This window comes from Hevea brasiliensis, chromosome 10 (genome assembly GCF_030052815.1).
Source record: "Hevea brasiliensis isolate MT/VB/25A 57/8 chromosome 10, ASM3005281v1, whole genome shotgun sequence".
In the NCBI taxonomy this organism is placed as follows: domain Eukaryota; kingdom Viridiplantae; phylum Streptophyta; class Magnoliopsida; order Malpighiales; family Euphorbiaceae; genus Hevea; species Hevea brasiliensis.
This window is the reverse complement of record NC_079502.1, coordinates 5,801,260-5,816,737: the sequence shown is the minus strand read 5'-3', so window position 1 is coordinate 5,816,737 and position 15,478 is coordinate 5,801,260. Positions and strand designations below refer to the sequence as shown.

The following is a 15,478-nucleotide window of genomic DNA, read 5'->3' as shown; positions in this document are numbered from 1 at the left end:
ATGGGAGAAGCGAAGGTGCATAATGTAGACCTAGTGCGGTACACTTGAGAGATAGTTCCTTTAATCGGAGCGATTGAAAACGACTTTCGAGGCATAAGAGTTATGCAGACCCCAGACGGAGGGATATGGAGATTGCAGTAGGCGACTATGTATTCCTGAAGGTTTCTCTGATGAAGGGAGTTATGAGATTTGGAAAGAAGGGCAAGTTGGCACCTCCGTATATTGGACCTTTTGAGGTTACTGATTGAGTTGGGCGATTTGCCTCACGGTTGGAGCTACCACCCAACCTTTCTCACGTTCATCCGTGTTTCACATCTCCATGCTCGAAATACATTCCGATCCTTCTCATGTACTACAACCGGATGTAATAGAGCTAAAGAGAACTTGACATTTGAGGAGCAACTTTGTAGCCATAGTGGACTACCAAGTGAGACAGCTAAGATCAAAGCAGATCCCTATGGTTAAGGTTTTGTAGAGGAGCGATCGGTGGAAGAGTGCACTGGAGTCGAGCGGGACATGCGTAGCAAGTACCCTATGCATTCAATGTGTAATCATATACTTTATTACGCCTTGTGTAAAATTCGAGGACGAATTTTTACGTAAGAGGAAGAATGTAACACCCCTGATTTTTATATATTATTATTGGGCTTCGTGTAGGTATCCTCAATTCGCGGAAATTCGACAGTTGTCCGGATCTGTGAATTTCCGGCCAGACGGACCAGCTACCGGAAAAGTCTCCGAATTGGATCGAGAATTTTGGCTACCCCACCATTGTTAGGCATCCCGAGCACGTTCCCGAAGTCGGAATCGGCAAAGGTAAACCCGAACCTTGCTTTTTCGTAATTTTCTAGTGCTTAAATAGGATTAAAAATTCATAAAATATTCGTGGTAGCTTAGAAAATTACGATTCTTTTTGCAATAGCTTAGTAATATTTCTAAGGACCGCGGGGCAGAGTTTTATAATTTTTAGAGCTTATTTGAGCAGTTTTTGCAAAAATGATCAATTATAAGGACTAAATTGAAATTTTGCGTATTGTGATGGATGACTGATTTGATGGGCCCAGGAGGGGCTGTGTGATATGATTGAACTGTGGATATATGGATTGTGAGTATAGAAGTGTGTTTTGAGCCATTTTGCAGGTTGGGTAGGTCCTAGGTATAGGGAGACTCTGGGATTTTCGCACGACTTAGGGCGTATTGGTCTTTTCTTTGTTTGTATTGAGTTTTTATATTAAAAATTGTAATGTAATTGTCGGTGAGCGACGACCTTCTTCCTCCGTCCAGCCGCCTCAGTGACCATCGTCAAGTCTGTGAGTAAAATATTAATTTTAATTGTAATTTCGATATTATTATATGTTCAGCATGCCCATGCATCACTTATATGCATATATTTATGTAGTTAAACTCTAGGCACGATTTATGTTGCATTGATAACTGTTAAAGTGCCATGAATGTTGTTGCGGTAATTTGGAGCAGTGTGCGTGCGTTGGCGTGCGTGTGATGTGGTGTGGATTATGGATAGGACGGGTAGTCACGGCTTGAGTTCTTCGCTGGGACCCGATCCTTCGAGGGGTAGTCACGGCTTGAGTTCTTCACTGGTAACCACGATTTGGTTATTAAGTAGAAGTCCGAAATTGAGTTCTTCACGGCACTAGGTTGGATTTAAGAGAGTGTATAGGGATCGGCTCCCATATATTATGATTGATGTTACGAGTGCGTGAGTGCTCCAAATTACCTTTTTGATGTTATGATGTGAAAATGTTGTTGATGTTGCATTTCACTCTACAGGGTGCATTAGTTCTAGATAGTTATAGAGATTATGGTTAAAATTGATATTTTACTCTCTGAGTCGAACGCTCACTCCTGTTCAAAAATTTTTACAGGCCACAGGAGGATATTTTTTGAGGTTAACCTGCTTTCTCCCTCGCAGGTCAATTATTACTGTTTGTATAAACTTGTTAAATCTTAGAATTTCCGCATGTGTTAGAAATGTTTATTTGATTTGGGTCTGTAAACTAAATTATTATTTTGGGACCTGTAAACTTAATATGCTATGCATGTTTGATGGATTGGATGAGGGAGCTGAGCTCCCATTTATTATTAAGTTGATGAGTATGTGGAGGGTGAGCTGAGCTCCCCAATTGACTATATATTGTGTTTACAGGTCGGGTGAGTCGAAAACTCCCCGTTGGTAAGTCCATTTTATGGCAGGACTCTGTCCGTTTGTCTTCTTGAAATTGGGCCCAAATGGGCCTTAGAGTTGGGTTAATGAACAGTTAGGCTTACTACGGGTCTCGGGGGCTTTAGGCTGGCCTAGGTCCTAGTGTCGGTCCGGCCCATAGGTTGGGTCGTGACATTCGAGGAAAAATAATTAAGTACCATTAACATTATCCTTAAATTCCTATAAGAAATGTGAATACATTTTTATATTTATTAGTTGGTTTATATATTTACTAATTGTTATAAAATTATTAGGTATTAGAATTATTTTTTTAATTTTATAGAAAATTATATATATATTTTTTAAATTTTACTCTTGAGGGTAGTTTAGAAAATGAGTACAAATGAGTTTCAATTTTGAAATTATACCAAACATAAATTATATGAAATTCAATTGAATTCTACATTTTAAGTTGTGTTGTATCAAATAGTTTCATTTCAAATGATTTCTAATTAGACCTTGCTTGATTCAATTTTATAATAAAATTCATTTCATTTATAAATAAATTTTAGGATGTAATTCATTTATAAATGATTTTTTTATTTAATATATTTTATATTAAATATGAAATTTATTTTAAATGAAATGAATTTTATATTTGAAAGAAATAAAATAGAATAAAATAATATATAATAAAAGGATAATTTTGTCACTTGAAATATATATGATTTTAAGTTTAAAATTTATTTGTAAATTTTATCAATTTTGATGAAATTTGATTTAGTCATAACAAATTTCATGAAATTGATTATTAAGAATTTTAAATAAATTTTCATTTAAATAAAACACTAAAATTTTAAATTTATAAATAAATTTTATAAAATTTTACGAAATTTATTTATACTAAACACTAATTTAGAATCCATTTCAAATGAATTTCAAATTCCAAAGTCTGTTGTAGAATTGAAGTAAATACTTTGTAAGGCAATGAGCTTATAAGATCTTCCCACTTATATATAGTTTTCCCATCCATTTCTTTCTAACATTTGAATATTCCTAACAAATACTTTATTAATTAAGATTTTAATTTTGCAAAGATTATAAAATGATTTGGTTTTTAATTAAATTCAAAACATGAACAATCACAAAGAAAAATTAATTATTTATTAAACTGTTTATTATATTATTTTTTTATTATGCCATCAAATCAGAGATTTTATGTACAAAATTATTAAAGTATTTTGGTGAAAAATTATATAAAATAAATATTTGTATAAAACGAGGACAATTTATTTCAGTAGTTGAGTGTCTGTTTCATAACGTATGATGTTCATAACTGATGTACTAAATATATATATAAATATAATGACAATTTTATTGTTTATATCAATTTCCGATTTTTTATTCTGAAATTCTAGAAGGCAAAGCTGCCCTAATATTGCATCATCTTCTTCTCCATTATTTATTTACTTTTAAATTTACTAATTTTTAAATATAAAAAATAAATGAGTCTCTATACTCTTAGTTAAGGGCAAAATAATTACAAAATCATTTTTTGAATTAAATAATTTGTTTTTCTTTTTAATTAAGATCAAATAAATTTATGTTTAATAAAATATTATTTTTAGTATTTTAAATAATAAAATATTAAAAAATAATAACTTTAATATTAAAAAAATTTTATTCACCATATTTTTTAATTTCTTTTTTTAATTTTATTTTAATTAAAATTAACAAATAATTTTACTATTTAAAATTAAAATAATAATATTTTATTAAACGTAAAAGTTTTTTAACCTCATTAAAAAAATATAAAAACGTATTTAACTAAAAATTTAATTTTAAACTTATATCACGAGAGACTTATTGGATTTTTTTTTTTTTTTTTAAGATCTCTCAAAGCAAAAGGAATAATGCAAGAAGAACAAGTGATCTTTGTCTCAAGCTTTTTGCTAATGACACGCATTAACTATACTAATTAACAAATCCTTTTCTTATTATTAATTAGTACACTCTGCGTTTCACCTGCACATATTGCTATTTTATCCACAACACTGATTTGCTAAACTAAATTTGTTTTATTCAATAAATTTATTTATTTCCATTATATAAAAATACAACTAAATTGTACCTTTTCAATATTAGGAGAGAGCATTCAGTCGATTCGATTTTGAATAAAATCAAATATTAAAAACTGAAAAATCAATCGTTTAAAAATATAAACCAAACTGAATTAATCACCTAAGAAGAACCAAATCAAAAAATATCAGTTCGATTCGATTCGATTCTGTTACATTAAATAAAAAATATTAGAATTTTTATTTTTTTGATAAGATTATGCATCTTGGACCTTGAGACTTATGCATCTTAGGTTGAAAAATTATTTAGACCATTTTACTATTCGGTTTAATCAATTTTAATCGAACCAAATAGAAAACCGAATATATTTAAAATTTCAAATCAAACCGAATCAAATCGATAAAATTTAAAATTAAACCGATTAAATTGAAATGACTTGATTCAATTTAATTTTTTGATTCACACTGAAAATTGCACAGCACTATCTAGTACTACTTTTCTATTAAAATCTTTGTCTGGATTTGTGTTTTATTTTATATCTATTTTTTTCATGTAATTTAAATAAATAAATAAATATTTCTATATTAATTAGCGTCTGTCATGCATCAGTTTGATCAATGAGTCCACATGCTTTTTTTAATAAATTTTTTTTTATTTTTTATATAGAAGCTAGCATTTTTTTTTTTATATTTGTCTTAATCTTCAAATGACTAAAGCGAATGCAGATGTATCGAGTGTTATAAAAGAATTCTCTTATAGAATTATTGAATTTCTAAAAGAATGATTTCAAACTTACTCTTTAAACATCAATCACAATGAAAGATCAATCAAATTAACAATAAACATCTTTAATTATTGTCATCATTAGTCATGAATTATGATATCCAACCCATCTTATTGAGTATATTTAAAAAATCTGAAAATAAAAAAATAATTTAATTAAATTCTAGATTAATTTTTATATTTAAAATGTTTAAAATAATAAATTTTTTAATTAAAAAAGTTATTTTAAAAGAAATAAATTCATACTATAAGTAAGATGATTTTATATTAAAATTATTCAAATTGAAAATTTTTAATAAAGTTAAATTAAATTTGTACATAAAAATCATTAATTCCAATGTAAAATCTTGGAAGGATCTTTGGGCCCTACATTTGCTATATATTTTCTGATAATTAATAATGCAGTGATCATTTTCATATTTTAACTGTTCACTATCAACAAATTGAGTGGAAAAAATCTAAAATTTTGTGGCCAAATTTTCTCTAACCAAGCTACCATTCTCCTTGTTTGATTTAGGAGTCACAATCCTTTTCATATAGATTAAGATTTGCAGGTGTGACCAATTTTCTTTATCCAAAAATAATTTATTTTTTTAATTTGTATCTTTTATTTTAATTAATTTAAAATTAAAATTTAATTATTATTATCACATTTGGAAAATAGTGAGATGGAAATAAATGCTTGGAACTAGAAATATTGTGACATGACATGTGAGGGCCCAAATTCACATCACAAAATGTGTCTTCATGTGCTGAATTTGTGGACAAAGTTGAGGGAATTGAAATGGGGGTATTGCTGGTAGAGGGGCCAGCCAATGGGATGCAACCACCTCACTTGACGCTTCTGCTTGGCTGTTGGCTCAACCATCCACAAATTATAACTCCCCCACTCTTCCACATTTCTGTCCTCTTCTCCACTTCATAAAAATTCAACTCTATATTTGATCATCATGCTCTTTTGAATGTGGATGTCATACATAATGAATAAGAGTGTGCATTTTATTCTATTTTCTTCAATTATAAATTTTTTTAATTGAAATTAAATATGGACATGTATTTAATAAAATGGGTATTAGGAAAATAATAAAAAAAAAATTAGGGTGAGTAGTCAATTGAGGAAGAATAGTAAAGAAATTTAAGAGGTCTGGTTGTTGAGAGGTATTATCGTACACAAATAAGTAAACATTGAATACGTGGATTGGGCCCGTCTATGACTATTGTGGACCAAAGCCTGCCCTTCTAAAGATGGCAACTTTTTTTTTTGTTTTTTTGCCATTGTCCTTCACCTAATATTTATTTTAATTTAAAAATTACTATGAAATTAATATATAAATAAAAGGAATTTTGTACTCCCTGAAAAATTAATGATAACGACACAACAAATTGTTATTATTGATTTATTGCAATTTTTATATAATAAAAATTTGTGTATTATTTGAATAATAATAATTAAATTTAAGATGAATATAAATAATTAAAAAAAAAAAGTAAACAGGGCTTTAGTTTTGCCCAAAAGCAGAGGAGGCAATTGCCGCAATTGTCTCCCTCCCACACAACCTGGTTGCCCTCAGGAGTCATGACTAGTGACGCGAAGGAGAATACTGTACATAGTCAAATGATGGTGATTTGTGGATAGCTCATAAATGTGGTGGATTAGTCACTTGATACTAAAACAATTTTTTTTAATTAAAAAAAAATAATAATATGCAAAATCGTAAGTCGTCTCTGATATTACATAATAATTAAAGAAAAAAAGAAAGAAGAAAAATATTGTGCATAGCGAAATAATGATGGTATCCTGCATAGTTCAAGAACGTAGTTTTATGAGAAATTATATGCTGATACAGTGATATCATATAGGCATATCAATCAATAAGTTACATATAAGTAACAGTAACTATTAAATTTTGAAAAGAAAAAAATGCTGGGTAATTCATTAATAGTTATAATTTTAAAGGCCCATTAATATATATATATATATAATCTTTATTGATTTGCCATTCCATGTAGATGTAGGGGTGCTGTTACAGTTGAGATTTATGTGAAGCTGGCTCCAACACCACCTGGTTCTAACCAATAGCTGAGGGGAATGGGAATGCTGTGCAGTTGCATTTGCAGTTTTGTACCATCCCAGCTGAAATGGTGCCTCCTCCCTTGCAGGCGCTTGCAGTGAGCTGCCTCTTTAATCAATATGCTAAAAGCCTGAAAAATAATGATTGTAGGAACAGGAACACCTCTGCAGAGTCAAAAGATCATGGAAATCCTAGTCTGTTTTGGTCTGATTGAGCTGTAACTGGAGTAACAGACTTCATCACACGAGGAGGGAACTCTACATTTTTGCACATAACAAGAAGTATGTCTCAGTGGATCCATCGTGGGTCCCAAGTGGCTTCCACATCTATGCTTACATAACTACCTTTTCCTTGTCAAATTTAACCACATAGGATCTGCACTACGAGATAAACATATCTCTTGTTCTGTATATGATTCAATTGATTAGTTGAGTTGGCCTGAATTGACAAAATTTCTGATTCAAATTGCAAAGCAAATACAACTGCAACAGAAAATACAGTTTCAAGAAAGTCCCTGAAAAGAGATGAACGATCTCCACAAGTTGGAGTAAAAATAATAAAATTCCTAAACAGTAAAGAAAAAATACCAGAAAAACCAAGATGATAATTCCATCATGCCTTTCTGATACGCAGAATATCCATAACCTTTCATGCATTCATGAAATGCCTGGAACATTTTCCAGGATTAAACTATTTACTGAACATGAAAGATGATGAATACACCATGGAAATACATGATCCAGGTCCAGTTACAAAAGAAGTGTTCACATCAATACATTGACAAAAACGAACATTCAGAAACTCGGAACATTTATGCATGAAATACCATCAATATTCATTGTTTTGTACTTCTATTGTATAGCAGACTGCAAAAGTTAACAAGATATATATACATAATATATACATTACTTAAGACACGAGGTTATCCATATTCTTCTATTCTAACACACCAAAAGAAAATAAAGCACAAATCCCCAGTGACCGCACTCAAATATTTGGGAATAACTAAAATCTAATGAGCACACTATTTCCTACTTGAGAAATAAATAAAGACTACAACATAAACGAATATAGCTAAAACCTAAAAATATATGGAAAAAAAGCCCCCATGCATCTAGATGGAGAGCAAACAGATTCTTAAAAAATCAGATAATCAAACAAAAATTGTCTCTTCTCATGATTTACCCTTTCCCATGGACACTTCTCTCTGATTACGGAAATGACTCAGAAGCTGCTGTGCCTGCAATGCATAACACGTATAAAATCAATCATACATGATCTAACACATTGCTATTTATAATGCATCTAAACCAAATTGATTTGATACCCTCTAGAGAGAGAGAGAGAAAAAAAAAAAAAAAGCAATTGCAATGGCCTATTTTCTGAACCAATACAATATGAAATTATATTATCATCACATGTAAAGTGTTTTCTCGCATTCTCTCAACCAAATATCTGAAATGTGTTAAGAAGCATAAACTATAGACCAGAAAACAAAGGATGGTGCTCGTTCCTAAATTAAAAGAACAGCATATTGCAACATGCAGAAGAAAGAAACTGCTGTGGTTTTACCAAAAAGAAGACATACCATGGTAACTAACCATCATCCTTCCTCTCACTCATAGAGGGAGGCACTGACAGCCTTTACCATAACTTTGGGACTTTTGTTTAGAGAGCAGACAACAGTTAGAGGCATACCTTTTCCTTTGCTCTTGTTGTGCCAGATTGGGACAACGCAACAAGGGGAGGAACTGCTCCTTCTTGCAAAACAAGGGTACAGAACTTGGGACTATTAAGGCACAATTGCATCAATACAGAGGCAGCATTTTCCTTTCCCCTATGAGATCCTGATTCAACAACCTCAACTAGTGAAGGAATGCCTCCAGCACGCACAATAGCCAAGCGCCCTTCCCCGATTGTTGACAAGTTTGCAAGAAGGGCAACTGCCTTGTCAACCATTCCAGTGGCAGGATCCATCAACTTGACAAGATACTTTACTGCTCCAGCTTGAACTATTCGAACCTTGTTCTCATGAAGGATAGAAAGGTTAAACAAAGCAGTAGCAGCATCCTTTTTCCCTCTTAAAGCTCCAGACGCTAGAAGATTCACCAAGGCTTTGACAGCACCAGAACGGCCAATTTTTGCCTTGTATTCTTCTAAAACAGAGAGGCTGAATAGGGCTGCAGCAGAATTCTCTTTGGCTCCATCATTTCCTGAATTTAAGACATGAATAAGCGGTTCAATTGCCCCTGCTTCTGCAATCATGGCTTTAATTTCTTCATTGATTGATAGGTTCAGCAGGGCTGTAACAGCATGCTCCTGAGTTAGCTTCACTTCTGAGTGTAGTAGAGAAAGCAATGGAACAATAGCACCACAGTGACCTATAACGATGCGATTCTCCATTTTGTTCTTTGCAAGAAGCCGTAGTTCTGCTGCAGCAGCAGTCTGCAATTCATTTGATTGACTTTTAAGATCTTCAACCAAATTCTTGACATGAGAAGTTGTAGTTAGATCATCAGAACCTGAGTCCAAAAAGGAAACAGAGTGTGTTCTGTGGTCACGGTTTGCATTGCTTTCCCCGTCGGCTTTTGGTTTAGGAATGGGGATTTGATTTCCAGACAACCAGGGAGAAAATCCTGATTCTTTGTTCAGGCATTCAGATGCAATCTCTCCCAACAAGCCACTCATTTTTTCATGCTTGTCAGGTATCGTCGATACCTCATTTGATGCAGGAGGCACATACTCAATACTGGATATGGCACTTGAGGCTGATTCACTCCTGCTGTGAATAAATGACAATTCATGGGATGGGCGCTCAAAGCTTTCAGTCTTCCCAATTTGATGCCCATTGGCTTCTTCTCCACTTAATTTATATGAGAAATCAATCCCGTGTTTCTCAAATCCATTTCCAACTTTAAGAGATGATTTTGATGTAGAGTTGCTACTATGCTGGGAGAAATGGAAACCATCCAAGCATGGTAAAGCATGATCTGATGGGTTTGGAGCTGAGGTACGATTGGTTTGCTTAGAGTTACAGGAAACTCTTATATGATTTTCCTCACACCAATTTGTTATCATAGCTTTTACAGTATAATTCGGAATGAGATTTGTGTGAGCTAGTGTTTGGTAGGTCTTTGGGCAAATAGTTAACCCATTATCAAGCCATTTCTGAATGGATGTCCTCTCATAAGTCTGACCTGAAGCCACAATCACAGGATCCAACATGAGTTCCAGTGACAAGGGACAGCGGAAGTATGGCGGGACTGAGGCCCCGCTCTTCGGTTCCAAGAAATCAACTTTAAGCAAGCAATTACGTATTTCAGAGATAAGAGCCGCAATTTGGTTGACTTGATCCAAGTCCCCTTTTGCTTTATTGACTTTGATATTCATTCTCTCCTTTTCCACAGCCACACTTTCTTTCAATAGTTCCCCATCTGACGTCAACTTTAGTGCTTCAATAATTTTCATTATGTGATCAGTGCAAGGAACAACATCTTCTCTTTTACTTCTTAAAGCCTCCTCTATATGTTCTGCTATCATTTCCGGTCTCAAACACTGAAGCTCCTGCATGCAGTGCTGAAAATTCTACCTGGAGTTAGTTACACAGTAGACATGGTCAAGTAAACAAACAAGAAAATAATATTGATTTGAATCCAGATAATTACACTACCAGAAATAAAACAGGAAACCATTGACAAGAAATAAAATATGAATAAGAACTTTGATATTAGGACCATTCTTTCAACTTTGTAGCTTGTACACACCTGAATGCTAGTTACACTTGAAGTGGACGAAGAAGATTGCAACAATCTAGATAGTACTTGACAAATCTCCAGTGAAGAGGCTCTGATTTTCACAAACAAGGCTTCACTCTTTTGAACCTGCAAATTTGAAAAGAAAACAATGAAAATGATATACAACCTGTGAATTAAGAGTTCCAATCCCCATTAGCCTGAAACCAGAGGTCATTTTGTTTGAAAATCTTATATAGCTCTATTTGATTGCAATGAAAACAAGAGAAAGGGAATAGAAGTTCTATTACAGCTTTGGTTTGAAGTCTCCAAAGGATTTTATGGAATTCATAAAGAGAATTTCTTGAGCATGGGTTACAAATAAATTTTTTACAAATAAAAACAAAATATGTTCACAGAACTACTACTGGCACTAAATAGTGTTCCAAGCAAAAATGGCTTCATCATGGAAAAACCAGTACACAAAGATTATGAAGGCTTCATCTCTATCTCACTCTTGGTTAGGGTGGGGGGGAGGGGAGCTCTTCTGGAAAGCATTTCACCAAGGGAAATTTGATCCAACAAACAAAATATCCTAATTAAGTAATTACTTACACAGCAAATCTTGCTCATCTTTGGATACCAGTTCTCCATAAATTCCCGAGCCTCATTAACGGCCAAATCAAGTTCTTCACACTCTTTATATAGGATTTCATCAGAAGATATTTTGAAATCAACAATTTCATCAAACACTGGTTTCAAAAGCTTTAAAACCATAGCCATGCTCCTATAATCCTTTTGAATAGGCATATGTGCCCTGGTCTGGCATGAAACTAGAAGAATGAATCGAGAAATACTGTTGATAAGACATCTTACAGGCGATCTGTCCATCAGAACTATTTAACACAGAAACAAAAGAAAAAAACTTATAACACACAATTATGCTTTGAATATATTGGATTAAACAATTTTCAATTACAAAACCCCCCTGATCAAAGACAATATTTCACAACAACAATAGCAGGTTTTGTGGTTCTAGAGGACTTATATTGCTGATTAATATTAATAAGATTTCACATTGCTTTCACATATCAAGATGATGAGAGCAAAAAGTTTATCTAAAAGACTTCATTGTATGAACTATGAAGCCCTAATCAAATAGGAATTATTTTTATACGTAGACATGAAAATGCTGAACATCGGATGGATAAATTAGCCTTGGACCATTAAGAATGTGTGAACCTTGATACAGCTAATGCTTGCCTGCTGCTCAAACAATTCTCTACGAAACAAATCAGGAACTAAAGAGCAAATTTATGTTAGAAAATTTGTGTGGGGCGAAGTTTGGCAATTTAGTTGGAGGAATGCCAAAAATACACCGATGAATAGGCAAAGAAAGTCCCCTTGGCACGACAGATAGAAGGCTTAAGGGGAAAATAAAACAATCAGAATCTTGTTTCTCAGAAGCACAGACATTTTATTGGAGCTTAAAGTTTCTGGACTATGGAGAAGAAAAGCTAGCTCCTAACAATATGCTTCAATGATGATAGATAGCCAATTTAGCAAGTTTGAGAATGCCAATTAGCAAGTTTGAGAACCTAATAAATTTTGGCCAATTCTAGCTGTAAAAACCCTGCATGCGCAGAGTCAGCAAGCCAGTATATCTACACATGCAACAGCATATTAAGTGATGTTTTCCCCTAATCAGTGAGCTCTCTTCATTCCTATGAAGACTGAAGTAAATTGTGCCACCTTCAGTTAGCTCTTTCTAGTCTACCCTCTCTGGAAGAGCTACTGCACAAGGTCCCATATCAGGACACTCAAATCACTTCACCATGTCAAGAAAGACAATCATTAAACACAAGTGAGGCTTCTTCCAAGCTCAATGCCAAGCAAGGAAATCATTTGGTGTAAGGATGTCATACTTTGTCCAGATGCATAATAACCATGGGGCATTCTAAATGTGGCCTACAGTTTAATTGACAGTGAAAAATATGCACAAAACTCAGTAATGACATGAATTTACAAGTCAAACGAGGACCAGAGACCAATCTGCAGACAGAACAGTCAGCAAAAATGTGGTATTATTATACTGTTCAATCATACTCATAAAAGGATATAACGACTCCCAGAGGGCCTTTCAAAAGAATATCAGTAGCACAATGATAGGCCTCTCAAATCTACTTATGCACAAGGTAAACAGATATGATACGAATTAAAAATCGTACAAAATTTTGCATGCCAAGCAAACTATCTATTCATTCCATTTTTTTTTTGTGATGAGATGGTTCTCGCTTTACCATATCCAAAACAAACTAATGTATTGACCATTTTTCATGATCAAGATCATCCTATCCTGACTGTTCCAAATTTATCAAAAATAAAACAAAAGGGAGAAACAGTCTGGAAACTTGAGAATCTATTCACAGTATTTTCGGATAAAATCTTTTCCACCATGTCTTCGTTGCTTTAAAAAGCCTACAAGAGGAAGAGAGGGACTCAAAAATTGGACAACTTGAAATTTGAGAGCATCAAATACAGAACCTGAGAATCGAATGCCACCATGTGACCAAGCAGAGCAGAATTCACATTTGGTTTTGGGAAACAAAAACCACATGAGATTCAAATTTACATTTTTCTCTTCTCAGTTTCTCAGAAACCAACGAGATGGCAAGCGAATTCATTAAACAACCAACAAATATGCATACTCAATAGCTAATAGAAAGAGTATTATAAAACCAACCCATATGAAAATTGATCTGATGAAACATATTTGTTAAATCATACCCTCAAAAAGTTTCACCCGCACCCAGAAGAGTTACAGAGCATGAATCCAAAAATAAAGGACAATCCATCAAACAACATCTCCTACCCATCAATGTATAAATAAAAACACAAAAAATGAATAATAAAAAAAAGGAAAAAGTTAAACATTTCATGAACAAACCCAGAAACTTGTAAAATCAAAGCCAAATCCCTCTAAATGGATGGTAGATGGCTCAAGCTGGTGAGTTAAGGCAAAAACAGATCTTGATGAAGATTACCATGTAAACTCCTGCAAAATAGATGAAAGATTTGTCCTTTAACAGTGTAGGAACTATTGCCCTCCTTTCATCACATAGCTGCATGAGAGAGAGAGATAGTAAAAGGAGCTTAACAATAACTATGAACAAAAACTGAGGGAAAATAAAATAATGTATTATTTTGTAAGGAAATGAATATTATATTAGTTTATTATTTATTAGCTTATGCCTCATGCAAATTGCAATGGAATGATATCCAAATAGAAGAGAAGTGCCATTATTCTTCCACATATGTATAAAAACCACTAATATGCCCTCTAATGAATTTTATTTTTCCTTTTATGGATAATATATTAAAATAAATTAATAATTCATCTTTTATTCAGAATAAGTTATAATATTTGGAACAACTACTTTCAAAAATAAGTTATTGGAACTAAAATTAAAAATCCAAGACCCATCCTCAAAATTTACACAGGATTAATATAAAAATATATTATTACTTGCTCCAATTGATTAAAATTAAATAATTTAAATTCACATTATTAATATTTCTAAGTTTGGCCTTAGATGTAGCTTAACAAGGAAATATCTTGTAAACGTCAAATACTATCACAGGTCAAATATGGAGGACTTTTAGGTTTTTTTCTTTTTAATAATAATGAGAAGAAATATTGGTGATAAAAAAAAAAAAAAAAAAACTCTTGGGATGGGAGGTTGAGATCATCAAGACAATTCATATGCAAATAGCTAAGACACTTTTAAAAAATTTATCAAAATTTGTGCTCTGCCCAAAGATTCCCATGCATTTTTCTAAGTGGGGTTATTTTATTCAAGGAAAGGCAAGTTTCAATTTTTTTTAATGGTTAATTTTAATTAGGATAAAAATGGATAAAATATTTATAAAAATTATATTATTTAAATTTAAATTTGATTAACATTTTTAAAATCTGAACTCGTATTAAATTTAATTAAAAGTTATTATTTATCTTAAATTAGATTATTATTATTTAAAAAATATTTAAACCTATTGAATTTTATATATTTTAATTAATAATTTATATAAAAATTATTTTTATTAATAATTTATATTTAAAAATTTTACTAATCTCATAAAATTTATAAATATTATTATAAAAATATTTAATTAAATATTTATATAAACAAGTTCGAGTAAGGGATACCCAATATATAAAATTTGAACCTGCAATAAATATTATTTTTACAAAATTGAATCTATCATAAACTTGATTACATATACTTAAATTCATACTATTAAGACTCAATCAAATAAGTACCCGCAAAAATTTAACATATTACCATCCCTAACTTTAATCATATAAAAATATACGTTGGGATTTGCTCTATAACATAAATTTACATTTTTATAATAGGATCATTTAATAAAATGATAGTAGATATTTTTTTAGATTTGATTTATAACATATAAACAAAGAGTTAATTTAAATTATTATTGAGGTAAATTAAAAATATATATATATATTTAATCAGCAAAAAAGATAAAAAAAAAATTGTCAAAGAGGCATTTATAGTGAACCATTAGGATGGGAAATTGACAACTAAAGAAGTGGTTGAGAGAAACAAATGATCAAATAGTTGACTATTCAT

The 15,478-nt window shown here is 32.0% G+C and overlaps 1 protein-coding gene and 1 long non-coding RNA gene across 5 annotated transcripts; one reads left to right on the top strand and one right to left on the bottom strand.

Annotated features, from left to right (window-relative positions):
- Window positions 1–1,261: 1,261 nt before the first annotated feature.
- On the top strand, window positions 1,262–2,104 carry LOC131169476 (uncharacterized). The gene is made up of 2 exons (XR_009140419.1): window positions 1,262–1,310; window positions 1,884–2,104. It is a non-coding gene; the product is annotated as an uncharacterized LOC131169476 (long non-coding RNA).
- Window positions 2,105–7,888: 5,784 nt separating this feature from the next.
- LOC110635458 (U-box domain-containing protein 3) lies at window positions 7,889–14,026 on the bottom strand. 4 transcript variants are annotated; one of them, XM_021784791.2, is made up of 5 exons: window positions 13,774–14,026; window positions 11,442–11,722; window positions 10,860–10,976; window positions 8,794–10,680; window positions 7,889–8,335 (listed from the first exon to the last, which is right to left on the bottom strand). In XM_021784791.2, exons 2-5 carry the CDS (start codon window positions 11,715–11,717, stop codon window positions 8,270–8,272), a joined length of 2,346 nt encoding a protein of 781 aa, XP_021640483.2. In that variant the 5' UTR covers window positions 11,718–11,722; window positions 13,774–14,026; the 3' UTR covers window positions 7,889–8,269. The 4 variants fall into 4 exon arrangements, with proteins under 4 accessions (XP_021640483.2, XP_021640482.2, XP_021640484.2 ...); XM_021784790.2 differs by having other exon boundaries at window positions 13,871–14,026; XM_021784792.2 differs by having other exon boundaries at window positions 8,794–10,671; window positions 13,871–14,024.
- Between the last annotated feature and the right edge of the window lie 1,452 nt (window positions 14,027–15,478).

What these genes read in the sequence shown, in the direction of transcription:
- LOC110635458 (XM_021784791.2), bottom strand. Translation starts at nt 11,717, where the DNA reads ATGGACAGATCGCCTGTAAGATGTCTTATCAACAGTATTTCTCGATTC. An exon ending in AGATGAGCAAGATTTGCTGT is followed by an intron (nt 10,977 to 11,441) that starts GTAAGTAATTAC and finishes TCAAATTTGCAG; the next exon opens with GTTCAAAAGAGTGAAGCCTT. An exon ending in CAACAAGAGCAAAGGAAAAG is followed by an intron (nt 8,336 to 8,793) that starts GTATGCCTCTAA and finishes TATGCATTGCAG; the next exon opens with GCACAGCAGCTTCTGAGTCA.